General features: G+C 40.8%; 1 protein-coding gene across 2 annotated transcripts in view; it reads right to left on the bottom strand.

Annotated features, from left to right (window-relative positions):
* The window catches only part of adgra1b (adhesion G protein-coupled receptor A1b), a 565,267-nt gene that overhangs the window by 98,911 nt on the left and 446,012 nt on the right, over positions 1-20,344 (bottom strand). Inside the window, exons 1-3 of one of the 2 annotated variants that reach the window (XM_078413699.1) lie at positions 15,617-15,631; positions 15,173-15,380; positions 14,113-14,321 (exon numbers count right to left, since the gene is read on the bottom strand). In XM_078413699.1, the coding sequence (XP_078269825.1) occupies positions 14,113-14,321; positions 15,173-15,380; positions 15,617-15,619 (420 nt within the window). In that variant the 5' untranslated portion in view covers positions 15,620-15,631. Of the gene's footprint in view, positions 1-14,112; positions 14,322-15,172; positions 15,381-15,616; positions 15,632-20,344 lie in introns of those variants that run through there. The other variant, XM_078413700.1, reaches the window with a different exon arrangement.

Here is a 20,344-nt window from a genome sequence, read left to right as displayed (position 1 = left end):
GTAGTCACATTTTTCATTGAACTATAATTAGGAAGTTTTCATAAGATTACACCAAAAACAAATCAGCCTGCATTCTGCCTGGTCTATACAAACATCCCAGTTAGCTGCTGAATGGATTGCTGTAGTTTTACTGCAATGACATTAAATCTTATGAATATTAACAAGGAAGAAAATTACTTTTGGACAGAAGAAATGGTTTACAGGGAATGTTCAAAGAAAGGATCTGAATAAACTAAGGCACGGTGGCGCAGCGGTAGAGTTGCTGCTTTACAGCGAATGCAGCGCCGGAGACTCAGGTTCGATCCTGACTACGGGTGCTGCACTGTAAGGAGTTTGTACGTTCTCCCCGTGACCTGCGTGGGTTTTCTCCGAGATCTTCAGTTTCCTCCCACACTCCAAAGACGTACAGGTATGTAGGTTAATTGGCTGGGTAAATGTAAAAATTGTCCCTAGTGGGTGTAGGATAGTGTTAATGTACGGGGATCGCTGGGCGGCACGGACTTGGAGGGCCGAAAAGGCCTGTTTCCGGCTGTATATATATGATATGATATGATATGATATGATATGATAACATTACGAAAATAAAAATAATTGATCACACGAATCAGACAAGAGATGCGTATTCAAATTACACCAAGTAATTTTGCCTGTCTTAACGTAATGGACAGCAATATTCATTCACATTCCTCACCTGTGCCTTGCAGGCAGTGAAGGCCCTTGAAGCCAATCTAGCAACAGAACAGGGCGGCACAGTGGTGCAGCGGTAGAGTTGCTGCCTTTTAGCGCATGCAGTGGCAGAGACCCGGGTTCGATCTCGACTATGGGTGCTGTCTGTACGGAGTTTGTACGTTCTCCCCATGACTGCATTGGTTTTCTCCGAGATCTTTGGTTTCTTCCCACACTCCAAGGACGTACAGGTTTGTAGGTTAATTGGCTTGGGATCAATGTAAAACTGTCCCTTGTGTGTGTAGAATAGTGCTAATGTGCGGGGATCACTGGTGGGTGCGGACTCAATGGGCTGAAGGGCCTGTTGCCGTGCTGTATCACTCAACTAAACTAAATATCCAAGCAATAATTTGCTCTTGTTGCTTCAGCAGTTATGAGGTGCCACACTTAGTCAGACACTTGCCTGTCATGCACAGTTAGTACTGCTGCCTCACAATTCCCTGGTCAATAGACAATAGGTGCAGGAGGAGGCCATTCAGCCCTTCGAGCCAGCACCGCCATTCAACGTGATCATGGCTAATCATTCTCAATCAGTACCCCGTTCCTGCCTTCTCCCCATACCCCCTGACTCCGCTATCCTTAAGAGGTCTATCTAGCTCTCTCTTGAATGCATTCAGAGAATTGGCCTCCACTGCCTTCTGAGGCAGGGAATTCCACAGATTCACAACTCTCTGTCTGAAAAAGCTTTTCCTCATCTCAGTTCTAAATGCCCTATCCCTTATTCTTAAACTGTGGCCCCTTGTTCTGGACCCCCCCAACATTGGGAACATGTTTCCCGCCTCTAACGTGACCAACCCCTTAATAATCTTATACGTTTCGATAAGATCCCTTGGTCCTTGTGATGGGGTTTACATGGGGTTTACATTCTCCCAGTAAATGCTTGGTTTGTCTTTGGATGCTTTCTTTTCCTCCCACAACTCAATGCTATGCTAGTTATTTAATTGACCACTAGAAATTGGTGTAAATTCCAGTAAATTATCCCTTACTATTGAGAAGTGGTTAAAACAAAACTGAAAGGGAAGTTGATGGGCACATGAAAGAGAATAGTTATTCAGCTGCAGGGAAATAGGAGAGGAAGACATATGGAAGATCCATATTATCACATTCAACTTACTACAATAACTATAGCAAAGTCAAATATCACATTATGTTTCTTGTACTGAGCATGAAATCATGTTAATTTTTAATAATTTGAACTTTGAAGGTTTAGAAACAGAATGCATTGCTTAAGTAAGATTGTAAAGTGCAATGATATTCTGACCAAATGCTTCTTTTGAGTGGGTTTGCTAATTGCACATTTACAAACTTGCCTGAGAAGGCAGCCAAGTGGGTATGGCAAGGTCCCCAACAGCTATTCCTCTGCTGCTGGCCCCTTTGTACAGATTAGAAATGAACAAACAGCCTTGAGATTGTGGTTACAAGAAATCTGGGAAATAGACAATAGACAATAGGTGCAGGAGGAGGCCATTCGGCCCTTTGAGCCAGCACCGCCACTCAATGTGATCATGGCTGATCATTCTCAATCAGTACCCCGTTCCTGCCTTCTCCCCATACCCCCTGACTCCGCTATCCTTAAGAGCTCTATCTAGCTCTCTCTTGAATGCATTCACAGAATTGGCCTCCACTGCCTTCTGAGGCAGAGAATTCCACAGATTCACAACTCTCTGACTGAAAAAGTTTTTCCTCATCTCAGTTCTAAATGGCCTACCTCTTATTCTTAAACTGTGGCCCCTGGTTCTGGACTCCCCCAACTTTGGGAACATGTTTCCTGCCTCTAACGTGTCCAACCCCTCAATAATCTTATACGTTTCGAAAGACCTTTGCAAAGCCATCAGAGACGGCAAGAGACCACATAGACGCCCATTGATTGTGGCAAGGCTTGCATGTGATAACATGCTCAATACCTTAATTGCTCGTTTTGAACAGGTCATTGAAATACCGCCCCCCACGCTTGATAGCCTCAGGGCAGATGTACCCATGGTCACCATGACTGACGTCAGGTAAGCCTTCCTGAGAGTGAACCCATCAAAAATGACTGGCCCAGATGGAGACTCGGCCATGTTCTCAGAACCAGCACAGAGCAGCCAGCAGGAGTATTCACAATTTTTTTTAACATCTCCCTACTTCAACCTGCTTTAGGAAGACAACAATCATCCCAGTCCTAATGAAAAACAAAGTAGGGTGCCTCAATACTGGCTATGACATCCATCACTATGAAGTACTTTGAGTGGCCGGTCATGGTGTTCATTCATTCCAGCCTCTCGCAGAGCCTCTGAATCCACTTCAATTTGCCTGCCGTTGCACCAGGTCCATGGCAGACGGCATCTCCCTGGCTCTGCGCACACACCTGGAACAACTGGATCAACTACATCAGACTCCTATTTATTGATTATAGCTCTGTCTCCATCATCACAGTTCCAACATCTCCCCAAACTTGTAAGATGTAAGTCTCAGCACCTCTCATTACCATTGGATCCTTGACTTACTCACCCATTGAATGTGATCAGTAAGGATCACAACGATTCTCAACACCAGTGCTCCACAAAGCCGCATCCTCGGCCCTCACTATATCCTCTTTACCCTCACGACTATGCAGTCAAATGCTGCTCGAGCTCCATTCATTATGCACCGTCTTAGTGCGCCAAATCTCATTCAATGACGAGAAGGAGTGGAAAGAGAAAGAGTTCAGCATAGAGTCAAGACAACAACTTCTACCTCAATGTCACGAAAAGAAAGGAGCTGGTGACCGACTTCGGGAAGTGGGGTGGAATACTTGCCATAGCCTGTATCAACGGAGGTGAAGTGGAGATGCTTGAGAGCCGCAGGTTCTCAGGTGTAACTATAATACAATTTGTTCTGGTTCAATCACATTGATGCTAAGGCTAAGAAAGCACACAAATGCCTCCACATCCTAAGAGGGATGTCTAAGTTTGTAGACCAATTTCTACAAATTCACCTAAGAAAGGTGTCCTAGTACATCAGTCACTCAAAGTAAGCATGCAGGTACAGCAGGCAGTGAAGAAAGCTATTGGCATGTTGGCCTTCATAACAAGAGGAGCTGAGTATAGGAGTAAAGAGGTCCTCCTGCAGTTGTACAGGGCCCTAGTGAGACCGCACCTGGAGTACTGTGTGCAGTTTTGGTCTCCAAATTTGAGGTGGGACATTCTTGCTATTGGAGGAGTGCAGCGTAGGTTCACAAGGTTAATTCCTGGGATGGCAAGACTGTCATATCATGAAGAATGGAGCGACAGGGGTTGTATTCACTTGAATTTAGAAGGATGAGAGGGGATCTTCTAGAAACATATAAAATTATTAAGGGATTGGACACATTAGAAGCAGGAAACATGTTCCCGATGTTGGGGGAGTCCAGAACCAGGGGCCACAGTTTAAGAATAAGGGGTAGGCCATTTAGAACTGAGATGTGGAAAAACTTTTTCACACAGAGAGTTGTGAATTTGTGGAATTCTCTGCCTCAGAAGGCAGTAGAGGCCGATTCACTGGATGCATTCGAAAGAGGGTTAGACAGAGCTCTTTGGGCTAACGGAATCCAGGGGTATGGGGAGAAGGCAGTACGGGTACTGATTATGGATGATCAGCTATGATCACATTGAAGGGCAGTGCTGGCTCGAAGGACCGAATGGCCTACTCCTGCATTATTGTCTATGTATCTATGTAAAGCATCCTATTAGAATGTATCACAACTGGGTATGGCGATTGCCCTGCCCAAGACGACAAGAAATTGTAGTGTTGTGAAAGTCCAGTCCACCACACAAACCAGCTTCCCACCATTGACTCTACTATACCTCATGCTGCCTCAGGAAAGCAGCCAACATAATCAAGGACATTCACATTCAGGTCATGGTCTTACCTCCCCTCTTCCAGTGGGCAGAAGATACAAAAGCTTGAAAACACCTACCACCAGAAACAAGATAGAAGTTGGGAGGTCATGTTGCAGTTGTATAAGACGTTGGTGAGGCCACATTTAGAGTTCAGTTCTATGCACCATGTTATAGGAAAGATGTTGTCAAGTTGGAAAAGGTACAGCGAAAATTCATGAGGATGTTGCCAGGACTAGAGGGTCTGAGCTATAAGGAGACGTTGAACAGGCTGGAACTCTATTCTTTGGAGCGCAGGAAGATGAGGAGTGATCTTATAGAGGTGCATAAAATCATGAGAGGAATAGATTGAAGGTATTTATTTCACAAAATGCTGGAGTAACTCAGCAGGTCAGGCAGCATCTCAGGAGAGAAGGAATGGGTGACATTTCAGGTCGAGATCCTTCTTCAGACTAGAGGAATAGATTGGGTAGACACACAGAGTCTCCTGCCCAGAATGAGGGAATCAAGAACCAGAGGACATAAGTTTAAGGTGAAGGGGGAAAGATTTAATAAGAATTGGAGAGGTAACTTTTTCACACAAAGGTTGGTGGGTCAATGGAACCTGCTGCCAAAGAAACATTTAGACAGGGATATGGATAGGACAGGTTTAGAGGGATATGGGTCAAATGCTGGCAGGTGGAACTAGTGTAGATGGAACATGTTGGTTGGTGTGGGCAAGTTGAGCCAAAGGGCCTGTTTCCATGCTGTTTGACTATGACTCTAAGATCAGTTTCTATTTGGCTGTTATAAAATTCTTGTTGGATCTCTCATGTGCTTAGAATGAATTTACCAATGTTCCAAGCTAACTTGTTGCGACCCTTGCAATTAAAAAATTTGCACACTCTCTGTAGCTAGAACACTATATTCTGTGTTCTTTTTATTTTCTCCTTTGAACTACCCGATATATTCATGTAAGGTATGGTTTTCACTGTATCTTGATACACGTGACAATTTCTCAAGGCGCATGTTCAAAGAATATCTGGACAAAGATCCAGAGATTCATGTAGAAAGTTCACATGTTTCTAACACGGAAACCTATCAAATATATTGTTCTTCCTGGGAGCCTGCTTTTGAGAGTACACCCGGTTTGGTTGGCATTTTTTCTCATGTTGCCTTGTTCTCGTTGCCTCCATATGTTGTGGTTTCTCTTCCTTCTCCATCACAAAGATAGCAAAAAAAAACATGGAGAGAGAAAAAATGCCTACTATTTGTCCATATTTTTTTCTACATGGGAATGGGTTTGGGGTATGAATAGGACGTATACATTCCTTCTTTCCGACCCATTCCTTCTCTCCAGAAATGCTGCCTGACCCGCTGAGTTACTCCAGAATTTTGTGCATACCTTCGGAAAGTATACAGAGGTTGGGACAAATTCATAGGGGAAAGGTAAAGTGATTGCCTCAGTGAGCCAGTCCCACTAAACACTAAAAATAAAATGTAACTCCACCAAGAGTATTTTTCAAGTTTCTTCTTTCCACCTGAAACAGATGACTGGGGAGCAGCTGTGCCTCGTTTATAAGACACCTAGATTTTCCTAATTGTGAAAAAGCAATGATGGCATCAACTACAATGAGCCCCACATCATTTAGAAAATCATGAAAGCTGTTAAAAAGAATACTGAATAATCTGTTTTGTGGTTAAATCAAACTGTGTTAAACACAAATGTCCTTCATTTTCATTGCATATCAGTGACCTATATAGATCTGCCTCAACCACCACCCCTGGCAGCATGTTCCAGGCACCCACCACCCTCTATGGAATAAAAAAACTTGTCCTGCATCTTTGTATATATATATATATATATATATATATATATATATATATATATATATATATATATATATATATACTGTGTCATATTACTAAATATATGTATATAGTAATATTGCTACAGGGACCATTATGATTTTCAGTCTCATCTGCAAACATTGCATTTGTTTAATGGTCTGTTTTTCAAAATCATACGTGTACAAATTTGTTTTGTTAATAGATTATAGCAATACATGTCAGTTTATTTAAGTGCAAACGTATCTTAGCGTAGCAGGTAACAGAAAGAAATTCACTGGTGTTACATCTGCAAAGAGGATGGGATATTACTGCTTTGGGAAATAACAGAAGAGTGATCTACTGGGCGAGAACCAGAGAATGAAATGTTCTAAATAGTGTGTCAATGATGGTAGGCAGTGGACGTGTTGGATACATTGGGGACCTTGAGTGTTATTAGCAGACCCAACTATTCACCTTGTACGTGGTGCAAGTGAAAATGTTCCTGAGAACAAGTGATATTGTTAGAGACCCAGGGGAAATCTCCGAAGAGAGAAATGAAGCAATTCAGGTGAAAAGGAAAGTCTTGTTGTCATGGTAGTTGAAGCACTGAAACGCACGAGTCAACTAACGTCACAAACATAATTGAGGTCACATGTAAGATAACATTGAAAACCTTGAACAGATATTTTTTCATCGGGTATATTTTGTGTACTTTTAAGATTTCAAGTTTTGCACATGCACCCAGTGACCAGAGGAAATGATTGGTTAATACATAGGTTAAAAACAGTAGCAGAAATGTGCCATTTCCAGTTATCGTTGAAATCAGGTTTGTGGAATCTTCTACAATGCATCTCAGAGATTAGCAGTTTTGGTCTCCTAATCTGAGGAAAGACGTTCTTGCCTTAGAGGGAGTACAGAGAAGGTTCACTAGATTGATCCCTGGGATGGCGGGACTTTCATATGAAGAAAGACTGGATAGACTAGGCTTGTACTCGCTGGAATTTAGAAGACTGAGGGGGGATCTTATAGAAACATATAAAATTCTTAAGGGGTTGGAGAGGCTAGATGCGGGAAGATTGTTCCCGATGTTGAGGGAGTCCAGAACCAGGGGTCACAGCTTAAGGATAAGGGGGAAGTCTTTTAGGACCGAGATGAGAAAACATTTCTTCACACAGAGTGGTGAGTCTGTGGAATTCTCTGCCACAAAAGGTAGTTGAGGCCAGTTCATTGGCTATATTTAAGAGGGAGTTAGATGTGGCCCTTTTTGCTAAAGGGATCAGGGGGTATGGAGAGAAGGCAGGTACAGGTTACTGAGCTGGATGATCAGCCATGATCATATTGAATGGCGGTGCAGGCTCGAAGGGTCGAATGGCCTACTCCTGCACCTATTTTCTATGTTTCTATGTTTCTATTTAATTTTTGAGGGAGAGTAAAAAATAGGCAGCCGTGGGAAGATGGTATTTAAAAGGTGAGGCTGCTTCATGCAAGGCACAGTTCCAAGGCTGAGGCAGACAACAAGTCCACAGAGTTGGCAATGGAAACATGAAGCTCTTGATCACCAAGTCACAGGGACACTGCAAGTGGGTTCAGTGGAAAACGTGGGTTCAAAAGGTGGGAACCCTTACCATAGATGTAACAAATCATCTAGTTTCAAGATATGTGGTATTGGAATTGTCACGGGGAAGGGCATTTCTGAGACCAGTTCTGATGAAGAGTCTGCAACCTGAAATGTTAACTTTTTCCCTGACACAGATGCTACCTGATCTGTCAAAGTTTTCCAGCATTCTCCGTTTTTATTTCTGGTTTCAGAAAACAGGAATGCTTAACAGTATCTGCTGGACCCCCAAAGAGTACAAAAAGGACTATACATTTTAGGCCATCTTCTTAATGTGGGATAGGCACAAAATACTGGAGTAACACAGTAGGACAGGCAGCATCTCTGGAGAGAAGGAATGGTTGACGTTTCGGGTCGAGACCCTTCTTCAGAAGCAACTAGAAATAAACTCGTTGATACTGCAGCCCTGATCTGTCACTGGCCAGGACACAGTTCACTGTGAGGTCGAGCAAAAGGACATTGGGCTCTAGAAGGGGTGTCCAGCGTGTTTTACAATGGACAGAAAGGAGATTCAGTATCTACTCAACATTCAGCATGCACTGGCCCTGCCCAGGTAGAACGCTGGTCAGGAAAGCTTGAGAGAAGCCAAAGTGTCTCCAGCTATTACATGCTGGAAGAACACAACTGCAGGCTGTAAACTGAAAAGGTTACCATTGAAATGAATGGTTTAGTTGTTACCGTGCACTTGACCGGATGGTCGGAGAAAATATAGCCTAGCTGAGAGTCCAGCGAATAAAGTTAGCTCTCTCCAAAGTGTGGTGCGTGATGCACCTACACAATGGCAGTGGAATTTGACAACAGTGCATCTGACATTGCATGTGAAACCTGAGCTGAAAACAGAGCCAAGCTGTTAATAGCGAAGCCTTCATGGGAAAATGTAGGTCAGCAATTTGCCTGAAGCATATGCTGTATGTGTTTTGTGCTAAGAAAACTAGAGGGAAGTAGTGCAACACAGACCTGAGGGCAGTGGCGAAGCAGCATGGCAGTGAATAGGAATGTGATACGACCTGACATGGTTTGCATTGAGAGCAGATGATATTACCAAAGGGTATTGCATCAGAGACAGAGAAAGCATATTGCAGACATTATTTGTGAGTTATGAATTTGCAGTGTAGACTAAGTGACAAGCAATGCCTGGGCTTTTGGTCTGTTTTACTACAGATCAATAAGGAAAGTGGGTATTGCTTCGTGATAGCAGAAAAATTAAAGGATAAAGGTATTGATTATCGAAACACCAGTGGAAGTAGTCATGAAGTTGAGGTATTCGTGAAGTTGAGGAACAGATTTGCAAAACAAAATTTGCAAATTCATAACTGGAAATTCATAACTGGCCAGAGAATTAGACCATGCGGAGGTGACCCAGACGATGAGGTGTGCCGAGTATGGGATAAGTGGAATAATGTTCGTTATGAGTAGCCGGAGTCAAAGGCATGACTTTGGCCACAACTTGGCAATTTCAGAATACAGGGACTACACTTAGAGTCATTGAGTCATACCGCATGGAAACAGGCCTTTAGGCCCAACTTGCCCACACCAGCCAACATATCCCAGGTACATTGGTTCCACCTGCCTGCATTGGGCCCATATCCATCCATTCCAGTCCTATCCATGTACCTATCTAACTGTTTCTTAAATGTTGCAATTGTCCCTGCTTCAACTACCTCCTCTGGCAGCTCGTTCCATATGCCCATTACACTTTGTGTGAAAAAGTTACCCCTCAGATTCCTTTTAAATCTTTTCCACTTCACCTTAAACCTATGTCCTCTGATCCTTGATTCCCCTACTCTGTGCTTCTACCTGATCTCTTCCTCTCATGATTTTATACATCTCTATGAGATCACCCTTCAACCACCTGCGCTTCAAGGAATAGAGTTGCAGCCTACTCAACCTCTACCTATAGCTTCGACCTTTGAGTCCTGGCAACATCTTCGTAAATCTTGTCTGTACCCTTTCCAGCTTGACACCATCTTTCCCACAATATGGTGCCCAGAACTGAACACAATACTCTAAATGTGGCCTCACCAACGTCTTATACAACTGGCAGGTAGTTCAGAAGGAGAGTGTGCAATCTGAATAGCATGAGTGAGTCAGATTATAGAAGCTGATGGATTGCAGCTTTTGTATGTACAAGAATTCACAAACAAGATGAGAACCATTAGACTCAGCACAAGGCACTATTTATTAGGTCTGATAGACTGGATCTTGCAAAACTAAGACAGATAGAGAAGATGAATCTGTGCAATTTGTGGAGAAGATCTTAATGTCTACAATGCCCTTGTTGGATGCAAAATTATTGAATGGACTGAGTCACGTGGATGAAATGTTCGAAACATCTACAGATGCTGGAAATCTGAAATAAAAATAGAAAAAATGCTGGTAACAGTTTGCAGAACAGGCAGCATCTGTGGAGAGAGAAAATGTCAGTTTTTCAGGTCCAGGGAGCCTTTGTGAGAACTATGTCTGATGAAGGGTCCTGGACCTGAAACATTAACTGTTTCTCTTTCTGCAGATAATCCCTGACCTGCAAAACTGTTTTCAGCATTTACTGTTTTGAATCAAGCAAGGAATGAGTAAAATGTTTGGAATGAGTGAAATGTTTTGAGAGTGGACTTCTTTGAAAATCAGTTCAAAAGCTCTGAAGATTTTTGAAGGATGCCACCACAGTTAACAACCTAGTAAAGTCAGACAATTCAGAAAGGAAAAGTTAGAGGCAATGGCTCTGCAACTCCAAATGTGTTTCGTGTCTGCAATGGGTCGAAGTGGGAGCCAGGGTGCAAAATGGTGTTGATGCAAGAAAAGGATGTGAGACCAGATGTGTATGAGGCATGTTAGAGAAGTGATCCGATTAGAATTACTTGTGTCTGGAGTGGTTACTTTGAAGATAGCAATTGTATTGAAGAATTCAGAAGAATGAGGGGTGAAGAGGATAGAATAGATTCATATTTGGCCTGATTTACAATGGTATATTGATGTAATAGTTAATCAATTGTAAAATCTCATGCATGTAAATGGTTGATGGTTTAGTCTGATCTTATCTTATATGGGAAGAAGTGTAGTGTGTATACGTGTAAGCTTTTAACGACTATGTTGACCATTTGAGATGAATTTGATGCATTTTTCTACTATACACTGCTGTTTAGTTGACAATTATTAACCTCTGCTTCAAACTCTACCTCTGTTTACCCACAGAACCCTACCAGTACAGCATCGATGAATGAGACACATTTAAGAGGAAGCCAGAAGAATGATAAGGCTTGTATTGAAACAACAATTCTCACAACATCAGTACAGATTATAGAATTTCACAACCTAGGAAGCACTTTAGAAGCGTAGAGAATGGTATACGGCAGCAAAAGGTCCTAAAAGTAGCAAGTGGGATAAAAAGATTTATTTTTGAGATTTGGGAGTTGAGGTTTGAGGTCTGCCTCAGAGGCCAAAGTGCCACAACAGAGCTGTATGTGACAGTGCAATGGCTGACAGATAACAGATACAACAGCACTTATTGTTTCAAAATGTCAGGGATCCTACTTGCCAGTCAAACACTATAAAAGATAATACAGGTTCATCCAGGTACCAACAAATCTGAAGGCACAAGTATTATAAATGATGCAAAGCAATAAGTTGCAAGAACAGGAAATAAATCTTTCTGTTTCACAAATGTTAAAGTTGATTTTGTTCAAAGCCGGAAGAAATGTCCTCGGAATGCAGCAGCCCCATTACTATTTACAGAGAGGCTTCATTTCATGTTAAGTCAGGTATAAATATTCAAGTTCCAGATATATATTTAATTTTGGTGAAGAATTAATTTCAAACCTCGTTCGAGATGAAAGGGATTCAGTACTGGTCTTTAATCACACTGCATGCTCTCAATTACAATACTAGGTTCGATCCTGACTTCGGGGGCTGCACTGTGACCTGCGTGGGTTTTCTACGAGATCTTCGGTTTCCTCCCACACTCCAAAGACGTACAGGTATGTAGGTTAATTGACTGGGTAAATGTAAAAATTGTCCCTAGTGGGTGTAGGATAGTGTTAATGTACGGGGACCGCTGGGCGGCGCGGACTTGGTGGGCCGAAAAGGCCTGTTTCCGCGCTGTATATATATGATATGATATGATGATGATATGATGATATCTCCAAGTAATATGTATGCTACTAATATTATTGTCTGCAATATAATGGTACCAAATATTATGCTTGTTAGCATTGGGATTATTATTGGGGTTCCTGGCTGAAAGGGTGAGTGTACATTAGGTGACTGACATTTGCAAAATTACCTGCAGCTAAGATCTGCTTCAGCTGTCAGTGTAAATGCTTATTATATTACATTTCGGATGCTCTTGAATTACTGAGTACGGTAAAAGATTAAGGTGCTAACATGTGCTCAGATTTAGCATATTTAATTAAAATAGTTGTGACAAAGAACTGCCTGCTATTTACTTTTCTCGTTACTAATGTCCTTTGTAGTTTTCACATTTAGTAAAGAGCTGGCGATGATACAGAGGCTTTATGCTGGGAACTCTCAATGCCACGAGATTCTTTTGTAATTTTGTACACATTCACCAGTACACAACTGGAAATACCCTTCACAAATACATTACATGCCATAATGGTTATTCATTAACAATCTCTCATAGATAGTCTACATGGAAACTGCCCTCTGCTTGATTTTTATTTTCCCATTAGTCACTTTTGGACTGTCAACAGTTATTTTTAAATAGAGTAACCGTTTAGTAATAAGTTTTTTAGTTATTTTCAAACAACATGACCTTGGAAACTTAATTCTGGAGGGAGTGGTGATGTCGATAAACTAGTCGTATTCAACCACATATTCCCACTTTGAATTCCATCCAAAAGCTTGAGAAGAAACTCAAAATATTTTCAAGGAGGGGTGATTTATGCCTTGGTGAGTGATAATAATCACATTACATTACAGACCGTCACAGACCTATGCTATGATTGGCCAACATCTGTGCTCCATCTGACAGCAGATTAGTATTCTGCACACACTTTTCCTCTGTTGCACAGTCGTCATTACAGATGCTTTTTACAAATACATACCAATAGCTTGACACTTACACAATTGCAAACCTTTCAAAATGTAAACAAGATGAACCTATTTATCTAGGTGTAATGCTGCTGAAATAATGACTTTATAAATGCAACACATTCTATCTTGGCAAGTGTGAATAGGATTTAATGCTTCAATTCACCGATCAGAAATTTCCTGTTCAGAATGATAAAGCACTTTTAAATCCAATATTCACAAACTGCTGCTACTTGAAGGGGGATGCTAAGTAAACGTTGATGCTACTGATCTTGTCATGTACTCTATTTCACAGATTTGTCACACCTACTCTTTCTTTGACAGAGTTGGAGGTTCAATTTATATGCATATTGTAAATGGCTTGTGATGTGGAGTACAGGTCTGCACAGAAATGAAGGCGCGTGCCACGGGGCACACACAGCCATTGAAATTAATTGGGATACATTGACAACATTTTAGGTCATACCATGTAGCTATCTACAGTAGCTAACCATTCTATCTTTAAATCCATGCCGGGTTTATTGCTGGAAAGAATGCCAAATATATATTATAGGTGACAACATCAGTCAACAATTATAAACCCACACAAGAGTATGATAATGAAAGGATACCTACTGCTGCGTAAAATCAGTGCTGAATGCCACTGTCTATTTTTTTGTTGTTAAACGTGCCATTTAACTGTGCATGTGTCTCATGTCTGATTGGAATAGTCCACACAACACAATTTCAATTATGAAAGCAAAATCCTTCCAGGAATACCATCATGAACACCACAAGCATAAAATAGAAATTATGCCACAAATAAATCATACAATCAAGTTATCCTATTATTTTTATTGAATAATTTCTGCAAGATACAGGTTCATCTGCAATCAACTGAAACACTGCAGTCTGCAAAAAAAATGATGCTGAATTATTTACATTTAGTACTCCTGACAACATTTTGCTCCCTTGATCTCCGATATCTCTTTGTGAGACTGTCGGTAAAACATTTTAGTTTCATTAAGGCCGTGTTATGGTAAATGTCACGGTTTGCTGCCGAACTTAACTTTCTGCTAAAGAATCAGGACGTGTACTCACCATGAGAACTGCAAAATTGCCAAATTGCGAACACTGAAGGGTGGTGATATTGGTTGCTGAGTTTGTTATGTGGCACCCTGTAGCGTGCCAGCCACCATGCCGATCCAAAAGGTCAAAATCCCAATATGCTGCAGTCGGATCGGCACCCGGAGCAAAGTGCCTCAGCACCACGGTGACAGGCTTGCTGAGGTTCCCAAAGCTGCACCCATCTGCACAAGCAAATTCAATTAGGTAAGTGGATTAAATTAGGAAGATCTTGTACGGCTGAACACAAAATCAAAAGATACGCAAGGTCTGGACTGCAAGCATTGGAAGATACAAGAATACCTCTGTGCTTCAATAGCACAGTAAGTAACTTGCTGCACAGATTGTGAACTGCTGTGTCATTAAAGAACATAAAGCTTCTGACAAAATATTCTATCAGAATAAGTTATCAGGGAAAGAAATCTTATTGTAATGATGCAGAGTAAAGTCTTGCTCGGATTTCAAAACAAATACAGCTTTTTTTTTTTCTCCTTTAACCCTTGTATATATCCTTGTTTATGCTTCATGAAGATTGTCAGGTGAATGCTACTCTGCCCCACAAAATATAATTACACCTGAAAGGGGGCAAATTAAATTAAGAGCAGTTTAGAGATGCATTTTGTTTATTACTGCTCAGCAACCTGACATACATTCACTACAGTTTTGTAATTTACCCGAAAGATGCTCTCTAACATTAACCCACGTTTACACCATTTGGGTGGGATAAATGTCATAATTTAATAGAATAAGTATTTTGAATTATGGAAATTGACATTCAAGATTTTGTTGCAGCTTTTAGATATTAATAATCCTTCCACATCCACATGAACCAATACATTGAAGGTCAGCAAATATAACCAGGATCATCTCAGTCAAATACTATCTTTTGAGTAGCAACCTGGATTTCACATACAAAAACTGCTCATGAATGCATTCATTTTCATTGTCTCTCACAGTAACACATTGCAGTTCAATGCTATCTTTTCTGCAGCATTTTTAAACTATTCGGGAGATTTAAATCCAGATAGTAACTCACCTATTTTGATGAAAACAATTGGTGTTGAAACACACTTGCGTTTCCCATCATCAGCAAGGTTTGATGAGTTACCTGTACTGGGAAAGAGTTTTCCATTCCGGAATACAATAAATTGTAGCTTGCAGGATGAGTTGTCAACAGTGTGCAAGGTTAGGAAATGAGTGAAAATTGATGGTGGCAACTGAACTGAAGCCACTGCTATGGTGTTCTGTCGAATTAAAGAGGAAAAGATGTGAGTCACAACATTGTTGTTTTCAATATTTTCTTTTACAGCCAGGCACATGAACTGTCTCTTTTACCGACAGATTGGAAGCTACCAATAAAAGGAGTTATAACCAGGGGAATTGCTATAATTCAATGCATTTTAACAAACAGTACATTTCCAGTGCCTGAGAGAGCCTTTCTGGTCAAGCTCCCTGCTGCAGAGGTGAGAATGGTTCCTACCATCCATGCTAGAGGGTTACATCAACACTGCAGATCTTATTTAAAGAGACAACCTACCAGGTTTTTACCCTTCACTTGCAACAGAATCAGACAACTCACATCCCGAATGAATTTCTAAAAGGTTGCATGGAAGTGTTTGTTCTCTATTAAAATTAAATTACAGTCAAATTAAATGCCTAATCAAAGTAAGCACTGAGAGAAAGCATATTTTAGTTTAATTCTAAATCTATACAGAGGCAACATTGTCTTCCCTTATCCCGTTTAAACGCTGATTATTCATAGTGGTTTGTTATTTTTCACATTAATTACAAATCAGAACAACAAGCACCGGAAACTTGCAGTCTATCGCCATTAGGAAACAAACGAAATAATCACATGGGCCAAAACTTCATAGTTTTATTTTCTTTGTTGATTGGCTAAACACCAGGAATAAACTTCAGATTTATGTATTATTTAAACCTTTGTCTGCAACATCGCACGTTATCATTGATAAACAGCAACAACTTTGTCATTTACTCCGTGATGTAAATCAGATTTGCGGCTTGCAGAAACATTCACGACAGATCTAATATTTGAAGCCAGGTAGATAGAGGTTGACGTACACTCTGCAGCAAATGCCAAAAGAGAAAAACAGAGGCGATGGCTAGGAACAGCTATTGGTTCCAGTCTGTTAATGCAAGCATGGCCTAGTAAGTGTGATGCTTCACATCAATTATATTAACATGGTCTTCTTCCCTGCTTGGCTCAAGTGCATGACAAAAGCCATTCGAGTCTCTCCTCATTTTCTTCAGCTATAAAATTTGAAACCCGCCATTCTTTACATTTTCAAAAACAGATAAATAAACTGGATTTAATTTAGAGGTGATCCAAGGGAAAGCAGGAACCTTAAATTGTGAGTTTATATTGCATTACTGACACCGTCAAATTAGTTCTCGGAGTTGTCCTTGTCACAGAAATGAGAAGGGCATGGGATTCATTCTCCAGAAAAGCAACTACACAAACAGTGGTGAAACCAGGAATAATTCCTACAAGTGACACTTCATGAAATGTTGTGCATTGACAGTTATTTCCCTTAATTAAATCTTTTAATATTGTGGAAGGGAAGCTGTTTCTAGATATCGGTTATATCACCATATTCAGTGATTTCTCGTAAGGCAGCATGCTCAATTGAGCTATGCAGGTGCTGATTTGAAGAGACTAATCTTGCATTGTGGACCTTAAAAGAAACGGTGCAGGAGAAACAACCATTCTGCTTCCTGATGTACAAAATATCAAAGGATTACTATCAGCAACCTTGCTCATTGACAGAAATGCCTCCATGCAGAATCTAGTTTGCCCATTAACAACAATCAAAATTCTACTGTTGGGATTATTAGTATTTGGTCCCAATCCATGGGTAAATAAAGACCTTACCAGATAGCCATGGGAGTCCTACCCTTCCTGGTTTATAAATCTTCTCCGGAGTTGTTGGATGCCCACATCAGATGATGAACATGCACATGATCTTCACGCAGTATGTAACTGGCAGTGTGAAAATGAATCTGGAGGCAGAAACTCATTGATGCCTTGTTTTGACTGCTCTAGCACCCGAGGGAATTTTCTCTGAATGCTGATTCACTAATGCGTGTGGGTGTTTAGCTTACTGTTTGGGGATTCTATACAAATACCCCGACATGAAATGCTGCAACTCATTACAGTACATCGTTCATTAATGTTTCAAAAATATACTCTGGAATAAGAGTTTTAGTTTGATGGTTATTGAATTAGCTTTATGTATAATAAGATCAAGTTCTGTATTATTTCTTGTTGATGGTCATTTTAATTTATGATAAAGATAACACTATTACCAACCCAAAACACAATTGGACAGAGATCGAAAACATTTTCTGAATTTTTTTTTCAAGTTCAAAATGTGAAAGGATGGTGATTTCCTAAATGAAATAGATTTTACTTCATGTGATCTACATACACGTTTAATATATTTAGTTTTGTTCCAGTGGCACATGCCAGTAATTAGGCAAACATCAGTGTTCAGGTGTGTTTTAGAGAAAGCCAATTAACTCTGATAATGTAGGCAGATAGTATTTGTTCACCCATAATGTCTTCAGCATCATTTTGCTGTTAGTGCTACTCAGAATCAGGAATTAGAATCTGCAGTACTGCTCCCATGACAACCAGCTGCCTCCCATACACAGTTTCAATTTGAATTTGTGCAGGCAATTTCCAATACTCCATTCAGCCAGAAAAAATATAACACATTTTGAGGTAAGAGAATAATCCTCTTCCTGCGACTGTACAAAATCATCATACAAAATAAATGGTTTAAATGTGCAATTTATAGTTTAATAGGTTTGTAGGAACAAGTAAACGAGCTGCTGTTCCTTTACGTTTAATATATCCTGTTTTGTGCATTTGTAAATTTGATTCAGAGTTAAAAGGGCAACAATTAAAGGAAGCAATGATAGGACAAAGGCATAAATGCTATCTGTTGATACTCCATGCAGTAATTCCTCCGCCATGCATCTACATCATATCGTTTTGGACACACTGTTCTCTTCCACTGCCAAGTACTATTACAGGTCATTAGTAATATGTTGTGTCAAAAATTTCTCCCCCTTAGACCTTGCAACCCTCTGTAATAAAATATCAAGTGACATTGAGTTTAAGGCAAGCGCAGCAATTGAAGGAGGTTCAAAATAATCTGCTCGTAACACGGAAAGGTTATTGTATTTGAAAAGGAATATTTCTGACGGATTTCAGGTAACTTTAAAAATATAACCACAATCATTAAAAACGAAATGTTTTCAAAGTATCACCTTGTCAATGGAATCAAGGATTTAGTGGAAACTGCTATTACGTGGGGTCTCGGGGATAATACCAAATGAAAAATAATGGTTAGAATGGGAGTGACATTGTTGTCAGTATACATAGTGATTCATTGTGCAACTTCAGGCAGAAATGTTGGTGCATTTTTCTCTTAGACTGTGAGTCTTCCCTTATAACATTCGCTGGCATAAAACCAATTTGTATTGATCTAAATCAGCCTCTGGGTCCACGTAAAAAAATATCAGCAGCACTTTGGATAATTTTGTTTTATCTAGAAGAACTGGAAGAAAGCCCAAACTATTTTTTTGCCAGCACCAACAAAGCTAAACCCACACATTATAGAAGCATTAGAATAAATAGGTTTGGAAAGAAAGCATTTCTTACATCTATTCAGAAAATGCTCAAGTGTACTCCCTCAATTCATTTTCTCCTTTGCCCAACAAAAGGTATCAAGCTTTTCATTCCGTAGCTGGTATCTACTTCCACTGTCTCCTTTACCTCTCTATTCCACAGCTTCAAAATCTCTCAATCTCAACCATCAGATCATCCTCTAGTTTCCGAAGATAAGTCCTTGTCTCCGCTTACGGGAATTTATTCCTTCTTAAACTGGTAGATCCTTGAGCAAAGGCAATTGGAGAAGCCCCTCCCCAGCAACACCCTCTACACTGAAATGATCATTGCAACCTTCTGCCAAAACGGAAGATCACAGAAACCAGAGCAACAGCATTGTGGTGCTTGCCTATTACCAAAAAGAAAAATTCCTTTTTGTTTGTGATATTTTCCCTGTCACCCAGCCCAGACTGCTCAAAACACAGAAGAATGACCTGTTCCTGACTTTACAATCACCATCCAACAGGTATTGGTGGACAGAGATAGATTTTTTTTTGCACTCACCTGAAACTCAGAGAGCAACAATGCATGAGGCACGTACTTTGGGAAGGGCATCTTCTCTAATGCTCTAGTCACTATTCCAACCACAGGGCGGGCTATCTATGCAAGATGCCAGTGGCTGGCAAGGTCAAGATGGACAGCTGTGCATCAGCTTCCATCTATGTTGAAGCTAGGCTGGATTTTGTGGGCATTGCCAGTGGTTCTAAACAGAACCACCAGATTTTATCCCTTCAGATGTCATTAGTTCTGTGACTCGTGCACATGGACTGCCAATCGTGTAAGTTTTGAACTGACTACCAGGTTTGCAACACTACATGGAGTCCACTAATGAAACCGACTGGGGAAATTGCCTCGCAGTTAGTAAGCGATCAATTAGGATTTCTCCACACTTACTGCTCTGCAGCTGTTTGCTGTTTAACTAGTGGCAAAGCCAAGGTCTTACAGAGAGTTGTAGACCACATACTGTAACTTAGTCTCTCTCACACATGCTTACTTTCCCCTTGATTCTTTTTAGACAAAAAATGCTGGAGTAACTCAGCGGGTCAGGCAGCATCTCGGGAGAAATGGGATGAGTGACGTTTCAGGTTGAGACCCTTCTTCAGTCTGATGTCAGGGGAGGGAGCGGGACAAAGATAGGATGTAGTAGGAGACAGTAACCTCGGGAATATGGGAGGAACCATATTGTCATCAAGGAGAGAATATTCAAACTTTTCACATACATATGGAACCCAAAGCCAGGATTGAAACTAGGTGCCCGGAGCTGTAAGGTGCAATGGCTGTCAAGATCAGACTGTAGACTTTAGAGAGAGTGTAGAAACAGGTCTTCTGGCTCGCCCAATCGACACTGACCAGCAATCCTTGCACTATCCTACACACGGGACAACATAACAATTTTAACAAAGCCAATTAACCTACAAAGCTGCACACCTTTGGAATGTGTGAGGAAACTGGAGCAAGCAGAGAAAACCCACACGATCACAGGGAGAATGTGCAAACTCTATACAGACAGCA

The sequence above is a fragment of the Rhinoraja longicauda genome, chromosome 16 (assembly GCF_053455715.1).
Source record: "Rhinoraja longicauda isolate Sanriku21f chromosome 16, sRhiLon1.1, whole genome shotgun sequence".
Taxonomy (NCBI): domain Eukaryota; kingdom Metazoa; phylum Chordata; class Chondrichthyes; order Rajiformes; family Arhynchobatidae; genus Rhinoraja; species Rhinoraja longicauda.
The sequence above is the reverse complement of the archived record's forward strand: the minus strand, read 5'-3'. Positions and strand labels throughout refer to the sequence as shown.